Raw genomic sequence first — 15,795 nt, forward strand, 5'->3', positions numbered from 1 at the left:
ATGGAGACATCGAGGAAAACTGACGGAAGAAGGTGTTCCTGTCACGGTTCTTCCTGCGAGTACCTCGATGTACCTATTAGAGATAACGTGATCCATGAACGAGGGCAACGTGGACAGTGGCGGACTGTCGAGTAATTTTACGAAAGCTTGATTAAATGTCTGACGCAATACGGTCCGCAATTCCTTCCAGGACTGACCTTTCTTTCTCCCATCTGTACCCCGGTTACATTGAGAATAGAACTAGTTTCATCCTCCTGTTGAAAAAGTTGAATCGTAGAACCAGGTAAATTATTTTAATATTTTTATACAATATATTTCAAGGAATATTGTATACAAAACCCTAAATTTATGAAATACGTGTACCGTTTATCTACTAATCTATCTAACGGTCACTGTAGATCGTTAATTAATTACAAATACTAAACAAAAACATCAGCGTATCCTTCTTTAGGTATTTGAAATTAACTTATGACCGCCTTTTCGAATACCTCACAGTACAGCGTTAGAGGCATTACACGCAACCAAACAAGATGAATGGAAGGACGGTTAGAAAGAAACATTGAGACGGAATTCGTGCAGGAGGATAGCGGATCGAGAGAAAGAAAACGCGAATTCCGATAGAAATGGATCCAGACGCGGAGGAGACGTCGAGGAAGGCAGATTGAACGACGCTTGCGCGCGATAGGTTGAAAGAGACCACACGAGAGAGGTGAACGAAGAACGAACGGTAGACCGGGTGGTAGCCAGAGACGGGTGGAGAATTAATTGAGGAAACAAAGATAACCAGCCGGAGGGACAGAGCCAGGATGAAAGGGAAACAGAGGGAGGAAACGGGGGAACCACATCGAGCATCGAAACGGTAGGGGAACGGTCTATAACGCAGGCAGACGGAGCCAATCAGGGCGCAATGCGATTACCTTAACGAGAAATCCGATTACTTATTCATTCGCCTAACTCGAAATCAGTTTAACTAATCGTTTAATTCGGTAGTACCCCACCGAGCGTTTCGAGGCAGACACGGGCCGTGTCTCTCTGTGGATGTACGCTGGGTGTGGTGGCCGTGGGATGGATCCCCAACCCTGGAGGATAGGCGCGAGCGCGCGCGCGCATTCCAACCACCAGTTTCTACACGTGCTAGAGCCCGTGGCGGGTAGCGAGGGCGAGAGACTACCGCGGAGATACTCGGTGGGGAAGCAACCGGAGGAGAGAGGCCTCATTCAATTCAATTACGTAATGAATTGTCGTGTCTTGAGTAAACACCCTTCCTCACCGCGACTCGCCGCCAGAAAATCTGGAGTAGGGAGATACCTAGCTGCCACGGAGGGGATGTCGCTGCGTAGGAGACGCGTGTCTACAGTCTTGTTCAGGTAAAGAGGTTCCGGTTGTCCAGGAATAATTTCCTAGATGGACGGCTTTTTGCGGCCCCACAGTCCCTTGGTACCATTTTAGCGGATACGCAAAATTTGGGGGTCACGCACTTTTTGCGAGGAGTATAGTACTCTGTAGGAAGCAGTACGGTAGTGTTTTGATTAAAACTTTTTCCTTTAAGGTAAAATGATTCGACTTGCGACCAAAGACTAGAGAAACTGGAAGCTCGAGTAGGAAAGTTCATGTGCGGGTACATCTATTGGAGGGGCTGCAGAAAGTAACGTAAGTGGATTGTTAATTACCTTATTAATGTTTTATTTAATACTGTGTTTTAAATATCAAATAGGATTGTCAAGGAGTTATTCTGAATGAAATTATTTGTATCAAGGAGACGATACACCGCTAGGTCTTGCTTCTACCCTTAAATATCGAAGCAGGTGCTAGATATGAGGAACGCTGTACCAGGATGACAGTTTAGGTGAGCCGAATCAATCTGCCTCGGCTCGCAAACGCTTCGAAATCTCTCATTGCGTCTCCTTGAAGCTTCCGCAGCTTCTCCCCTTGGTAACCCCCCCTGTCTCACTCTATCCGACTCACCCTCTGTTATCCGCCGTCGCGTAAGTGTGCACCAGCAGGTGAACGCGCGCAATATTGACTGCATCGACGTTTCCGGCTTCCTCTCATCTCGTTTGCAGAGGTAGTATCAGTAATTCCGGTGTTCTCTCGGAATTAACAGAGTCGGTTCGGTAGGGTTACTGCGAGGTTTGCACAGGCACCGGAAACGGTCGACGATCAAAGGACACCGAATCGGCATTAGCGGCAATTCGTGCAAATTCCTCCGTTCCGGAGCAACGATGACGCGATTTCGTCATCGAATGCTAAAAATTATTTGCCATTCGATTTATCGCCATCTTCGAAACACCAATTATACTAAAAAAATTATTGCCACGTGGTACACGATCATTGAGAACGATGACAGAATACTGGAGGCGATGCTTCTTTGTTTCACTTTGGTTTCGAAAACGTAAATTTCTGGTGTAACCTCGCGCCCAAAGGCGAGGGAATGATTATTCATCTGCAAAATTAAACTTCGTCATGGCGTATTTCCGGCCCACGTTTCAAATTCCCGGTCTCATTACGTCAAAGGCATCCTTTCCTCTGATCAACAGAAAAGTATACCCATGAAACGAATGTCATTGTTCGACAGAGAAGTACAGGTTACGTAAACAAGTAATTCTCCCTCAGGAAAATGGCAATAATGCACTCTGCGTGAGGACCTTCTGGTTCTTCAAGTCGAAACGGAAATCCATCGAAAACGTTAGCAGCAGTTCGTCGAAGTGTCTGACAAAAAAATCGAAAAATAAGACGCAGGGATCGACAGAGAGCAAAGGAAAAGCCTGTAACTGCATGGAAGAGAAGCCAGAGGAGATTAAGTTGACCTGGTGGGAAGAAATCTTTGGGCCAGACCCCAAGAGATTCTGGCCAGATCCTTGCATTTGTCGTCTGGCTGTTAGGCAAAGGCGGAAAATACGGAAACAGGATTCGAGATTGTTGGATCCACGGTTCCAGGAAACCGCTGGCGACGTGTTTCTTTACACAGAACAGCTGAAACGGCACAGTCGGCCATGTTTGGAACCGCAACCGAAACCACCCCCGGCGTTCAAGGTACCCAAGGCTGTGCTGTATAGGATGTTGAACGATAGTGATGAAAGGGTGAGACGTAATTTTGAAAGACAAAAGATATCGTACGATATACAGTGGACAAAATTTCTATAAATAAACATATATTAATTATAGATATTACTTTCTTCTATAGAAATCGTTTAGTGATATCGTTCAGATCCATCAGTCTGATACAAATCTTAAGAATTCGTTTGATACGGTACGATACAGAATTCCATACGAGGAAATGAGACCATCAACGACGAGAAAAAGAAGAATGTTTAATTGCCGCGAAGGAATTCGATCGGAAGATATTGTTAAGCCAATCAGCGCGGAACTGAATAGTTTCGGAGTACCTCCGATTGTTCAGCAACCCTATATGCAGCAAGGGATAGAAATCAATAATGATAAATGTTCTAAAAAAATCGAAAAAGCTCCAGTTACAAAAAACAACATTTCGAAACAAAGTTCTCAGAAGCGTTCCAGAATAGAACAACTTAAAATTGAAATTCGACAAAAAGATACATCGAGATGCATCGCCTTGACCGATTTCGAAGGAACTAAAATGATCCATTCGTGAACAAAACGAAATTCGCCATGACGAAATAAATATATAAAATTTTTGTTAACAATCCAACCAGGCAAACGAAAACTAGCATTTCTCTAACGTATAATCAAATTATGTTCAAATTGTTCGTGTATACAAGAGAAATAAATTGTATTCTCGTTTAGAAATTAGTCGAAATTTAGGAATAAACGTTTTACCAGTCGTTGAAGTAAGTTTCAGCGTTTTAGTCTAGAAAATGTTTAATAAAGAACGCGTAGTATCTATAATATAGTAGGCTAATCTATTAAATCAAGTCTTTTAAAGTTTTTATTGTCTATTGTTTGTCGTTTATTACCGTTCGAACGTTTTCGTGTGCCTGCGTTCATTCAAAAAGCGCGCGGAACGGGAGACGGGTGGCGACACCTGGCCGCTCAAAGCGTACTCGTGCTGCGATATATTAAGCGACCTATGTTCTACAAAAGGTTTCCTTCAATGGCGGCGTTGTTGCTGTGTGTGGACCCCTACAGAGCTGGCTACGGGGCAGTCAAATGTCTCGTAAAGGAACTCTCTCCGCTTCCAAGTCAAAACAAATCCCGCGAATCTTTCGTAATCGACGCGGTTTGTGTACGGTTCGCGGTTGGACGCACGGTGAGGTCGGCGTTGTGGGTGGATCAGTGGTAGGTTACACCGAGTCGAGTCTGCTTCCCGTTTCGCCGGACGAGGACAAAAGAGAGGAAACAAATAAAAAAGGAAAACAGAAAGCATCGAGGAACGACGACGGAACGACGATATACTGTCCGGAGAGAGTCTGGATCGAGTGTAGCCACGGTATCGCGAACGAGACGAGTGTTGATGCGATCGGCAAGACCGCCGACGTCGAGACCGTAGCTGACATCGAGAAATGGTTAAAAACGCGGACGGAATCCGTGTCGAGCATGGACCTCGACGCGATCAAGTCAGGTGTCGAGGAGGGCGTCGACCGGTACCTGGGCGAGGAGCTCCAGCACGCTTTTCTGGAAAAGGACCCTGACGGGCTGTCGATCGACATCGATCTGTCCGATAAGAAACTTAACCTAGGTTATGATCCCCTGTTGCAAGAGCTACAAAGCGAAAAGCTGCTCGACGCCTGCGAGAAGGATGGATTCATATTGCCGGAGTTCCAGTTGGACCATTTGGACCCGTTGGCGTTGTCTCCGGACGACATGATGGTCGCCGGCGAGATTTTGCCATCGACCAGTGCTCAACCCGCTCTGAGTGTCCCCGATCGAGTCGTCGAGGAGATGTGCCCGGAGCCGGAACAAGACTCTCTGATGGGAAAGACCATGATCGCGGAAGATCAGGAGCAGCACGGCAAATCTACGCGGATCGTTGTTGACGTTTTGCACGACGCGGAAAACGTAAACAAAGGAGACGTTGACGTTCAGTCGCGAAAGGACAGTTGCTCGCCCGACGGTGCAACGAATCTCTATATGCAGGATCTCGATCCGGAGAATGTGATACATCAGCTGCCAAACGCCAGGTTGGTGGAAGCCAATTCCGAGAACATTATAATCGAACAGTTGAAAACCAAGGCTAAAGTGAAACTGGAGCCACGAATTATTAAGAAACGTAGAAAAATACCAGAAACGACGGAGAAGAAATTGAAAAACGAGATTACGATAACTGGAGAAAACTTTATAGATACGGAGGATGGGGTGATGGCAGTCGTAGCCATATCTACGGACAAAATCTCAAACATGACGCAAATTGTTATAAATACTGGCACAGAGGAACAAATATATCAGGGGAAGACTTCGGAACTCATAGAAGCCACGGGAAACTTTCCAAGATTACCGAAAATAGATACTTCGACGGCATGGAACAGCACGATAGAACAGAATGTGGAGAATACTATTAATCATGAAATGGTGATATCGAATGCTTTAGAGGAATTAGGCATCACAGATGATAACTTGCAACCAGTATTGATTAACGAACATGGGAAAGTATGGGACTGTCCGCGCGAAGATTGTAGTAGACAATTTAGCAAGCTTTATGCTTTGAAAGGCCATTTACTAGCTCACTATGGCGTGAGACCATTTAAGGTAAATAAATTTTATACAGGGTAAGTTGCCAAAACTTGCGACTTAAAATACTTCTGTCGCTTTTAGCCATAGGAGAAAATATCTATGGAGAAAAATATCTGTTTTAAAATAGGAAAATATTGTGATTTTTTTTAATATATCGATATATATTTTTATTGCTGTAATATTATAGCCGATAGAAAGACAAATTCAAACGTGTATAATATGTTGATCTTCTAACGATTGGTGGTTTATTCGCTGGTAGGAATATTACGGAATGCATTCAAAGTAGGAACTATTATTGTCTAAACAGTTTCGTAACTTGTTTCTTAAAGATTCCTGTACGTTATTTAGAATTTTGAGGGCGATATTACTACATTTTAATACCTTGACGCATACTTTCAACTGTCGTCGGCGCAATAGAATAAACCTTCTTTTTTAATGTTCCCTTAGAAAGAAATCGAGCGGGTTCAAATCGGGCGAACGTGCTGGCCATTGAACGCTTCCACCTTGTCAAATCCAGCGGACGGGGAAGTTCTCTCCAATACTTATCTCGATATTCTCGCGTATATGAGCAGGGCAACCATCACGCTGATACCACAAATTTATACGATTTTGAAGGGGTATGTCTTCTAGTAAGGCTGGCAGAATTTCTCCCAAAATTGTGCGTATCTTTGTCCCATCGACGTTCTGTTTATAAAAGTATAATTCTGTTATCGTACGGTGCATATTGTCGCACCAAACATTAAGACCTCGCGTCTTTGATGTTCTACTTCGTAAAGCCAATGTGGCTTATCGACGAACCACGGCTAACTTCCATTGGCAAAAGCTCCTTCAATTTTGGAAGTCGTTTCTATGTAATTCTTCGTGCGAGAAGAAACGAAATCCATGAATTCGATGTCGACGTAGATTTCGTATTACGCTGATCCGAGCGTTGCATATACTAGTATATGTATTAATAGCTGTTATAACTAAAACGTACTTTTTGTTCATGTTTTTTTGGTTTATTTTTTTATGCAGTTTTTCTCCCTACGCTTCCAGTTTCTGCATACATGTTGTAGATGTTGATGATTGAGCCTGTACTGCATTTGTCTATGTTCTCAGTAGATGATTACAAGGTCGCATCTTTCATTAAACTGAATACAACATTGTGAAACTGCAATTGAAATGATACTGATACAAAACAAATGAGTAAGTATAATCGTAAATTGTTTGAAAAGAAAAGATATCCTTCTAGCAGAGTATGGTAAGATCTTCTTATCGACTATAATACTACAATAACGAAAATACATTATCCCGCTAAAAAAAAAGTTAATGATCTTAAAATCTCAGAAAATATGGTCTTAAGAAAAAATCACAATATTTTTATCCATAGATATTTTAGGTTTCGAGTTCTGGCTCATTCTGTATACTTTTGTAAGCTCTTGAATAACATTACGAAACGTAAATTCGTTTCCTTTTGTATTTCAGTGCGACTTCGAAGGATGTGCCTGGGCCTTTTATTCGGAATTTAAGCTTAAACGGCATAAAGAGACGCATTTGAAACGCAAAGACTATGTTTGCGAGGTACAGGGTTGTAATCGTCGGTTCACCACGATTTACAATTTGTGGAGCCATAGAAAATTGCACACTCGTCCCAAAAGGATAGTGTGTCAAGTTCCAGACTGCCCGGAAAAGTTCCAGACGAAGAGAGCCCTGGAACTCCACATGAAATCACACGACCAGAGTCACGCTCCGTACGTTTGCAAACACGAAGGTTGCGGGAAGAGATACTACAGTAGTAACGCGTTGACGTCGCATCAAAGATGCCATAGTTATAAGGAAGTAGATGTAAAGTGTTCGTGGCCAGACTGTGGGAAAGTATTTGACAAGCCGTGCAGGCTGAAAGCTCACATACGTTCGCACACTGGCTCCAAGCCTTACCCTTGTACATTTCAAGGCTGCCAGTGGGCTTTCTCGTCGTCTAGCAAATTGAAGAGGCACCAGAAAAAGCACACCAACGAGCGTAAATTTGTGTGCGACGTTCCTTCCTGCGGCAAGGCATTTATGAGATCCGAGCATCTCAGGGAGCATAGGTTGACGCATAAGGAAGGCAGATACTTTCAGTGTTTTATATGTAACGCAAAGTTCTCGGCGAAAAGCAGTTTGTACGTTCATATAAAGAAGCATCAAAATAAAGAGGACGCGGAGACGGATTCGTGCGACGTTGCTAACGAACAGAAACGCGGCAAAGTAAAAGATACGCATTGTTCCAGGGTAAATCCGGTTGTGAAATCGAAGAGAAAGTCAATAGATCTGAACGTGGATACCGCGTGCATGGACTCGCCGGCAATAGCGAGGCCCGAACAGGCGAATACAAATCTCAGAAATAATAATGAAATTCAAACGAACGTCGACGCAGTGCCTCCGCAGGATAAACCTAAAACTTTGTATCACTGTCCAGTCGAAACCTGTACGCGTTCGTATACCACGAAAGCCACGTTAAGGGCGCATATGTTAAAAGTACACGGCACGCCCGTCGAGGATTGTGATAAATCATCGAAAAGAGTCCCAGGAAGTCCGGTTTATAACATGGATTACATTTTATACACTACACCCTCGGTGTCGGAGCCCACGGAACAAATGATAATGGTAGCGCCGTGCGATGCTGTTATTCTCAGCGCTTCCTCGGAAACAGATCGCTCTCTACCCGAACCGGAACCACCACCTCTTACCAATATACTGAAAAATTCGGAATCCTCGTCGCAAGTTATGATGCATCGGCAAATATCCAATCAACACGCGAGAAAAGATCAGGGATCGGCGAGGACTGATTTAACATTTTCGGACGTATGGAAATTAAAGGCGAACGGTGCTGTGTTAGATTCTCTTGTTGGGGCATCGGACGTTGTGTTAGGTACAAGTGATTTAGAGGAAGGTTTATTGCTCACAGAGGAATTACCTTCTATGTATTATCAAGACGACGTGGTAGGAACAGAGTATCAGGTACTGTTACTTGATTCAGTACCGTCTGAAAGTACTATAAATCTGCGGGGGCTTGAATAGTAAATGACTGTACTTGGATGTGGGCGAAAATTGATCATTGTTATTTTTTAATATAGGATAAGTTTTAATATGGTCTGTGATCGAAGGCTGATTTTAGCCTTACATTCATTCATATTGCAGTCCATAATTGCTTCAAATCGTTATTTTATTAATAAATCGTTGCTATTTTTCCAGAATGTTCGTCCATTGTTCTTCCATTATATATAACACTCCTGAAACCTTATATTCATATAAGGATTTTATATATAATATATATGTGTGTACAGTAACTAATTATGTATACAAAAAATTAATACAGTTTTTGTATGATATAAATAGTTTTACATATGCTGCACATTCATATAAGATGAATTTTCACTTAGTGCCGGATAGTTCGATTTCAAGGCTTAATAAAACTATTGTCTGTACTTGAAAAAAGAAAAATTCATTTCAGAATGTGTTTAGTACATTGGTATCGAATACAATGGTAAAACACAATGGACTAATTTAAATACTTTCGCGTCTATAAACCGTGTACACGTGCATACGTCTGGCAAATTTGCTACACATTATTCTTATCTTTAACAAATATTCGTATCGATTTCTAGAATTTATACGCCTTTCCGTATTTACACGTGTTTTGCTAAATTTGATAGTATAACAATTTCCTACAACAACGACAGAGTTACTTTTTTCTTATTACAAATATTTTTGTATTAAAAAAATTATATCTTTGCCATCTAATACATTGTACTTTACATTCATTTTTTTTATAACATCTAAATTATCAATGAACAGTATCGTTCAAGCACGTATACGCGCTGTTATAAGTTTATTCACGCGTGGCTTACGCCATGTACGGTAAAGGAACCATTATATGAAAATTAATTGCGTTATTATTAGGATAAATTTCATTAACACTTTCTACCAAAGGCGCCAAAGAACAACTTTTGGCCGAAACTAGGTATGCATAAAAGCGTGGTAGAAATATGTTGAATGAGTATAAAATTGAAAATCCCCATCTCTTCTCTCGATTAGGCCCCATTCGTAATCGTTTGATCATAGAAAAGTGAGCATTACCTAAGAAAATACACTATTCGTACTTAGAATTACGGTTTAGGGCGATACAAACGATAATTTGCTTCGGAACTGTACATTGTCGTAGTAAATAGTCTAGAATTTTTATACAATGTCGGCCCGTTTCTCCGAAATAGAATTTTGTGTTTCGTCGAGCGATTTTATACCGATTTTAAGGTAGATTCGATGTTTGGTATGTTCTAGAAGGCATACTACAGAGTATAACACGGTTATAAATAGGGTCTCACCGATGCACACTAACGTAGTTTGTACTGGTTTTTTCCAGTCGAGGATTTTATAAATATAATGGTAACCGTTCTTGTCTAAACCACCGGCCAAATAGTATATTACCGAGAAGACGATGAAACCGAACATTATAGTAAAACACCACCAAATGTTTCTTAATCTAAACGGTACATTCGTTACGCAAAAATCAATTACCATTAGAATACTGTTACATACATGAAGCATGATATTTAAGGGATCCAAACGATGGATCTTGGGATCGTAAATGCTGCACCAATAAGTGATCGTAACGCCGAGCGCAATATTCGTAGTCACTACGTAAAGGAACCAATAAGCTTTCTCCGTTAATCCTGACGTTAACGTAGATGGATTGAAGTCTGGTATTTTTTGCAGTTTCCATCTTCTCGATACAAGAAGTCCGCCGAGGAGGGCCTGAGACAGGCCCATTACCAAGTCCCAGTTGGTCAAGTAAATCGGCCATGTGTCGTACGCGCCCATCGGATTGTAGCTACCGAATTCGAAGATCGAACACACGACGATGCAGGCCCAGGCCATGAAAATTAACCAACGGTAGAGCAAGTACCAGGTGGCTACGTGCTTCTGGCATTTCGGCTCGGAAAATAGTCGTGCGTGCGGCGGTTCGTCCTTTTTGTAAAACCATTTCCTGGCTACCTCTTGGCACCAGAGTTTGTTTACCATCGCTCGACGACCTGCAATTTAAATTCGTAACTGTTAACGATGTTCGATGTTGATAAAAAAAAATTTGTACCTGGTATACCAGCTGCACCGTAACGCGTCGTTCGAACACTTTTTTAGCAGAGCTTTGCAAATTAGCGATACAAACTGCCTTCGAACAATTACCGATCACTAGTAACTAATTAACGCGACATTTCCCTCTACAGAATAATTTAACATAATAACACGTCAAGCGCGTCTACTATTTGAGGCAGTAGTAATTATTCGCCAAATGACGGATATTTGAATTTCCTGGTACGCATATTAATAAAACATGTGTGGTCATCGTTTCCGGTGTGCTTCCCGCTCAACATTTTTGCACAGTTCAAAATCGACTACGGTCACGTAAGTACCTGGGATCGATCGTTGTATAATTTTCTTAGGAAAGAAAATTGTTTAAATTTACAGAATAACGAGAGAAATGTATGTTTAAATAGTTCGATGGCAAGCGTGACGTCGATGGAGAATTGCACGAGGTTCGGCGGTAATTTCGAAGAAAGACCTCGCTACGGTATCACTTACATGATGAATATTGTACGAGTAGGAAAAGAAGTCGTTTTAGAATCGACAAACTCCGATACAACGCCGACACCATCTCGTACGTGAGAATGTTTGCCAGAAGCCAGATAAGTGAAATAATACCGTCACCCTAGAAGCGGAAACCTAACCTCTACGGTGTCATTATTTCGCTGCCGTGGATGCAGCCATATTGATTCCAGTCAAACGATTACGCTTCGAGCGCGAAGAACAGCGTTCGTTCAACTATTTTGCCCGTCAGTTTTGGTTTACGAATGAACAGGAATTCAACAGAATGATTCAAAGCCCATCGGGAAACTTACAGTTTTTAGAAATTCCCAAATATATTTTTGAAGATCGAACGATATCGATCGAGGCATTAAAACGTTATAAGCTAAACGCAATCACTTCATCTAAGTGCAGCTGCAATAGTTACGATTTACTTTAAACTTTATCGAATTCGCGATAAGATATCAATGCCGGAATCGCATAGGACACGGAAGGATAAACGTTTCAATTAAAAAATTTCGTGTTCCACGTAAGCTTATCTATGAACAAACATTTCTAAGAATTAATCTTTCTAGTAATTTTCAATATTTTCTTATTTACAGTACAGTTTCGCGAACCCAACGGAGAACAAACAGTATCATATAATAGGATTCAGAGTACACCTCGCTTTTAACTGTTGATACGTCTGGAGTTTCAGACAAATAGATTCAATTCGAATTATAACAGTATAACGATGGAGCAAGCCGAAACGTAGACGTTTCTCGCGTGGAAAGATATCGAAATGTTCCATTGTACATGTTCCCGATAACGATTAAACGTGTGTACAAGTGCATCGCACTGTTTATAGAGTGTAACAGTTGTAATGAAAAGGGGAGGAATGGCTCGCGCCATATACTCGAGTCGTGATTGAAACTTATCGAGGTGGAACGGCGGTGTGAAATCTTTAATCGCATTCTATGCACACCGGCAAAGATGGAGGTTAGTTTGAACTAATTAACCTTGTTGGCTCGGGGCGCCGAGGTTTGCACGGACAGCGCTGCGAACTCACGCATCGCACGTAGAGGTCGTGACAGTGCGGTCAATCGGCCAATACCAATTACCCGTTAATTTATTACAATCTTTCGTCATTACCGATTTGCTCTCGTGAGCACAGGTAGCGGACACCGCCCCACCCCGCCCCTCCATGGGAACAAATGTACGCGCTTGTTCGAAACTGCATTTTTTTCACGCGCCAATTGTTTTCAGTTAAAAAATAAATGGCGATGCCGGACAACGGCGTAGGAGCATAGTATTATACACTCTAATTCGATAATAGGTAAGCTGTAACGCGAAGAACAACGGAAGAGAATAGAAAACTTAAAAAACGACACCTTATTAAAGCGTTTCTTATCAACGGTACACGCGATTGGCATCATTTATAATCGTATGCATTAACTCTGAGACTAAAAAAAATTTATATTATTGTGGATAACTTCTTCGACGATATAACCAAGTTCCACCGATCTACGACGAGTAAATCGTTAAAAAAAAAAAAATCAAAAATGTACCGCGAGGATCGAAGTTTTTTTAAATTCGAGAGAATCCGTAAGCACACCACACACCGTATCGTTGTTAGGAAAGGTATAGAAGGAGCTTGGCTCGAGTCGTCGAGGACTGCGATGCAATCAATATGTCCGTCGATCCCTTCTCGATCCCGTCTGGCCCCACTGGTAACAGATGCACCACGATCTGTCTGCACCATAGCACGCCTGACCCAATACTGATCAGTCTTCTGGTCAAAACCCTATGCCATGACTGAAATCAATTCGATCTGTGCATTATCCTATCCCTCCCCCCGCCCTTTCCTTGACTATCCATTTAATCACCCCCCAAACAACACGGAGATCAGTGTACTTTTACGGAACGCGCGACGTTTGTCGAACCCAACGGTTGAAACTGTTTCAAACTATACGGACCCTATAATTTTCATCGTACCGTTCGTAACAGATTTTTAATCTCTACAATTATCTAGCCAAACTTTGACGTTAATCGAAACATTAATTTACGTATAAGAAAAATATTTCTTTGCAGTTTTACAGAATTGATCGTACAAAGTTACGCGACTCGACGGGGAATCCCTAAAACGAAATGCGACCTTTCGATGCAAAATGGTTCCCCACTCCTGGCCTAGGTCAAGACACAGCGAATGTCCGTCAGTTATACGTGTGTGCATACCGATCTCTTTTTTTCTGACGCACAAAAAGAACAGAAGGTCGTTTTTTGCGTACCGTGGCGTGACGCAGATGGACCTGCGGAACATTTCTACGTACCAACGTGTAACTGTACCAGGTGGAGAAGAAATTTAACTGCTGAAATGCTCTTACAGAAAATCACGCTGGAGTCCATTTTGTATAATGCCTCTGAACCTAATCGTAACCCTCAACGAGAGGTAAATGATCCTATTTATTTTTTAGTTTAGACCACCCATTTGTCGACCTTCCTTTCTCAGAATATCGCTGTTATGTTATTGAAAAAGAATCCACTGTTTAAAAATAAGATATATTATTGACTTATCGGTTTCGTCAGATTACTGCTTATGTTTCAGAGGGCTAGCTCTTAAAAGCTCGAGAGGTTTGCCCTCTGAAACATAAACAGTGTGACGAAACCGATAAGTCAGTAATATATCTAAAAACTAATCTTCCTCTTAAAAAAATGTCCCAAAATATTTTGTCACCAAGCTCTCAAGATTTTCAACGATAAACCAACATCAGCACAACACGCTACACAATTTTTAATCGAGAAACGTCTATTACCCTTCTTTTTACTAGGCATCGAACTTCCCAGAACACATGTCACAAAACTTGGATTTATCAAGGCTGCCCTTTCTAGTGAAAGACATCGAACACCCTAAATATATCGACACGTGATTTTCAAGATTTTCCTTTCGCCGCTGGTTAACGAAACGTGTTCAACGACTGCCACGATGGGCACAACGTATCGCGAAACTTTGAATTATTCAAACCCGTTTTCCTGTTGCGACGTCGAGTTTGTCAAAAGTTGCGATTCCGACGAAGGAAAATGCGTGTTGGCAGGCAATGTAAACCTTGTATACATCGACGATAAGCCAACGATATAACGGGGAAAAAAAATTGTCCACTAACCATGGACACAACACGTCACGCAACTTTGAACCAAGGAACGTCCGTCATCCTGTTCTTCTATCAGACATCGAGCCTCCCAAAACATTCTGACGCCAGGATCCTTCAGGATTAATTGTTTCGACACTGTTCGACGTAGCACAAAACGGACGACAGCACGTGCGGCGGATATTCAGGATCCCCTCGCGGCTCGAAGTCCGAGCGAAGCCAAGCACGAGGCGACTCTGCACGTTGTGGGAAGCGAATTTAAAGAAAAAAAAGGAGATTAACGATCGCAAGACACACCGCATGGCGAGGTGGTGGGCGCCGTGAACCGCAGATGATCCTTGATCCGGCCGTCGATGCAAGAAATCTTCCCTGACAAGCCGCGAACTTCGATTTCCTCGTACTCGGGAGGCATTTGGAGCCCGGCTCGAAGAAGAATTATCCTGTTCGACGTGAGCCTGGCCCGTGACTGCCCGGCAACACCGGCTCCGCGTGCTTCGAATCAATATCAATCCCTGTGCACCAGCTGGTGCCCCACCGTCTTCTACGCCACTGTCCGCCGCGAAATACATTTTCCACACGTTCTGATAATGAAACTGCCAACGTTTCTTATACAGGGTGTTCGGCCAACCCTGGGAAAAATTTTAATGGGGGATTCTAAAGGCCAAAATAAGACGATAATCAAGAATACCAACTTGTTGATGGAGGCTTCGTTAAAAAGTTATTAACGTTTAAAGTTCCGCCCGTACTGAATTTTTTTCTCGAAACTGAGTAGGATTTCGAGGGTATGTCTAATGACCAAAAATGCTTGCAATTGCCCCTTGCAACTAAAAATAATTTTTCCAAAACGATTTGAAATTTTTTTTTCCCGTCGAAAAATTTCACACCTTTTCGAATTTTTTTCTAAAAAGTGGGTAGGATTTCGGGGGTATGTTTATTCACCAAAAATGATTGTAATCGACTTCTGCAACCGAAAATAATTTTTTTAGAATGATTTGAAATTTTTTTCGCCGAAAAATTTAATAATAATAATAATTAGTATTATTATTTTCTTTCGATTCTTCGACTAATATGAGACCACTTTTCTAAATGCTGATAATGGCTGTTTATTTTACGTAATTGTAAAAGGTATCGTTCGCTATTATACTGTCTAGTTATACCGCCAAAGTCTATAATAAAGCGTTAAAGTACTGTCGTCGACACGAACGGACATTATTGCGCAATAGTTCGCTCGAAGACAAAGGCTCGGTACAGTGAGCGAATAAAAGATCCGATTCGCAGCGCGTTAATGAATGGAGCAACGCGTGATGTTATTATATTAGTCAATGGGGGCTTGATGCTGAATTCTGAGAGCGCGTAGGTGACCCACGTGCGTGAACAAAAATGTTCGAAACGGTGGCGTGAGTCTATGCGATTATCTTGCAAT

General features: G+C 42.0%; 3 protein-coding genes across 9 annotated transcripts; 2 read left to right on the forward strand and 1 right to left on the reverse strand.

Annotated features, from left to right (window-relative positions):
* The first annotated feature begins 94 nt into the window (after positions 1-94).
* LOC143349681 (uncharacterized) lies at positions 95-3,610 on the forward strand. Its single transcript, XM_076781089.1, has 3 exons — positions 95-131; positions 2,576-3,125; positions 3,262-3,610. Exons 1-3 carry the CDS (start codon positions 95-97, stop codon positions 3,608-3,610), a joined length of 936 nt encoding a protein of 311 aa, XP_076637204.1.
* LOC143349690 (uncharacterized) lies at positions 1,823-8,849 on the forward strand. The gene is made up of 3 exons (XM_076781103.1): positions 1,823-1,932; positions 4,060-5,661; positions 7,111-8,849. Exons 2-3 carry the CDS (start codon positions 4,126-4,128, stop codon positions 8,683-8,685), a joined length of 3,111 nt encoding a protein of 1,036 aa, XP_076637218.1. The 5' UTR covers positions 1,823-1,932; positions 4,060-4,125; the 3' UTR covers positions 8,686-8,849.
* LOC143349691 (protein rolling stone) lies at positions 8,821-15,073 on the reverse strand. 7 transcript variants are annotated; one of them, XR_013080970.1, is made up of 3 exons: positions 14,670-15,073; positions 9,300-10,697; positions 8,821-9,268 (listed from the first exon to the last, which is right to left on the reverse strand). XR_013080970.1 is itself a non-coding variant. In XM_076781109.1 (3 exons), the coding sequence occupies exon 3, from the start codon at positions 10,684-10,686 to the stop codon at positions 9,847-9,849; it is 840 nt and encodes a 279-aa protein (XP_076637224.1). In that variant the 5' UTR covers positions 10,687-10,697; positions 12,849-13,041; positions 14,388-14,405; the 3' UTR covers positions 8,855-9,846. The 7 variants fall into 7 exon arrangements, 6 of the variants coding, with proteins under 6 accessions (XP_076637219.1, XP_076637220.1, XP_076637221.1 ...); XM_076781109.1 differs by lacking the exon at positions 14,670-15,073 and adding exons at positions 12,849-13,041; positions 14,388-14,405 and having other exon boundaries at positions 8,855-10,697; XM_076781108.1 differs by lacking the exon at positions 14,670-15,073 and adding exons at positions 12,849-13,041; positions 13,557-13,684 and having other exon boundaries at positions 8,855-10,697.
* Between the last annotated feature and the right edge of the window lie 722 nt (positions 15,074-15,795).

The sequence above is a fragment of the Colletes latitarsis genome, chromosome 14 (genome assembly GCF_051014445.1).
Source record: "Colletes latitarsis isolate SP2378_abdomen chromosome 14, iyColLati1, whole genome shotgun sequence".
Taxonomy (NCBI): domain Eukaryota; kingdom Metazoa; phylum Arthropoda; class Insecta; order Hymenoptera; family Colletidae; genus Colletes; species Colletes latitarsis.

Bases quoted from the DNA above. Each gene is read 5' to 3' on its own strand.
- LOC143349691 (XM_076781104.1), bottom strand. From the start codon at position 14,784: ATGCCTCCCGAGTACGAGGAAATCGAAGTTCGCGGCTTGTCAGGGAAG. The intron at 10,698-14,669 runs GTGTGTCTTGCG...TTTAAATTGCAG, and splicing joins GCCCACCACCTCGCCATGCG to GTCGTCGAGCGATGGTAAAC.
- LOC143349681 (XM_076781089.1), top strand. From the start codon at position 95: ATGAACGAGGGCAACGTGGACAGTGGCGGACTGTCGA. The intron at 132-2,575 runs GTAATTTTACGA...ATTGTTCGACAG, and splicing joins GGACAGTGGCGGACTGTCGA to AGAAGTACAGGTTACGTAAA. The intron at 3,126-3,261 runs GTGGACAAAATT...GGTACGATACAG, and splicing joins AAGATATCGTACGATATACA to AATTCCATACGAGGAAATGA.
- LOC143349690 (XM_076781103.1), top strand. From the start codon at position 4,126: ATGTCTCGTAAAGGAACTCTCTCCGCTTCCAAGTCAAAACAAATCCCG. The intron at 5,662-7,110 runs GTAAATAAATTT...TTTGTATTTCAG, and splicing joins ATGGCGTGAGACCATTTAAG to TGCGACTTCGAAGGATGTGC.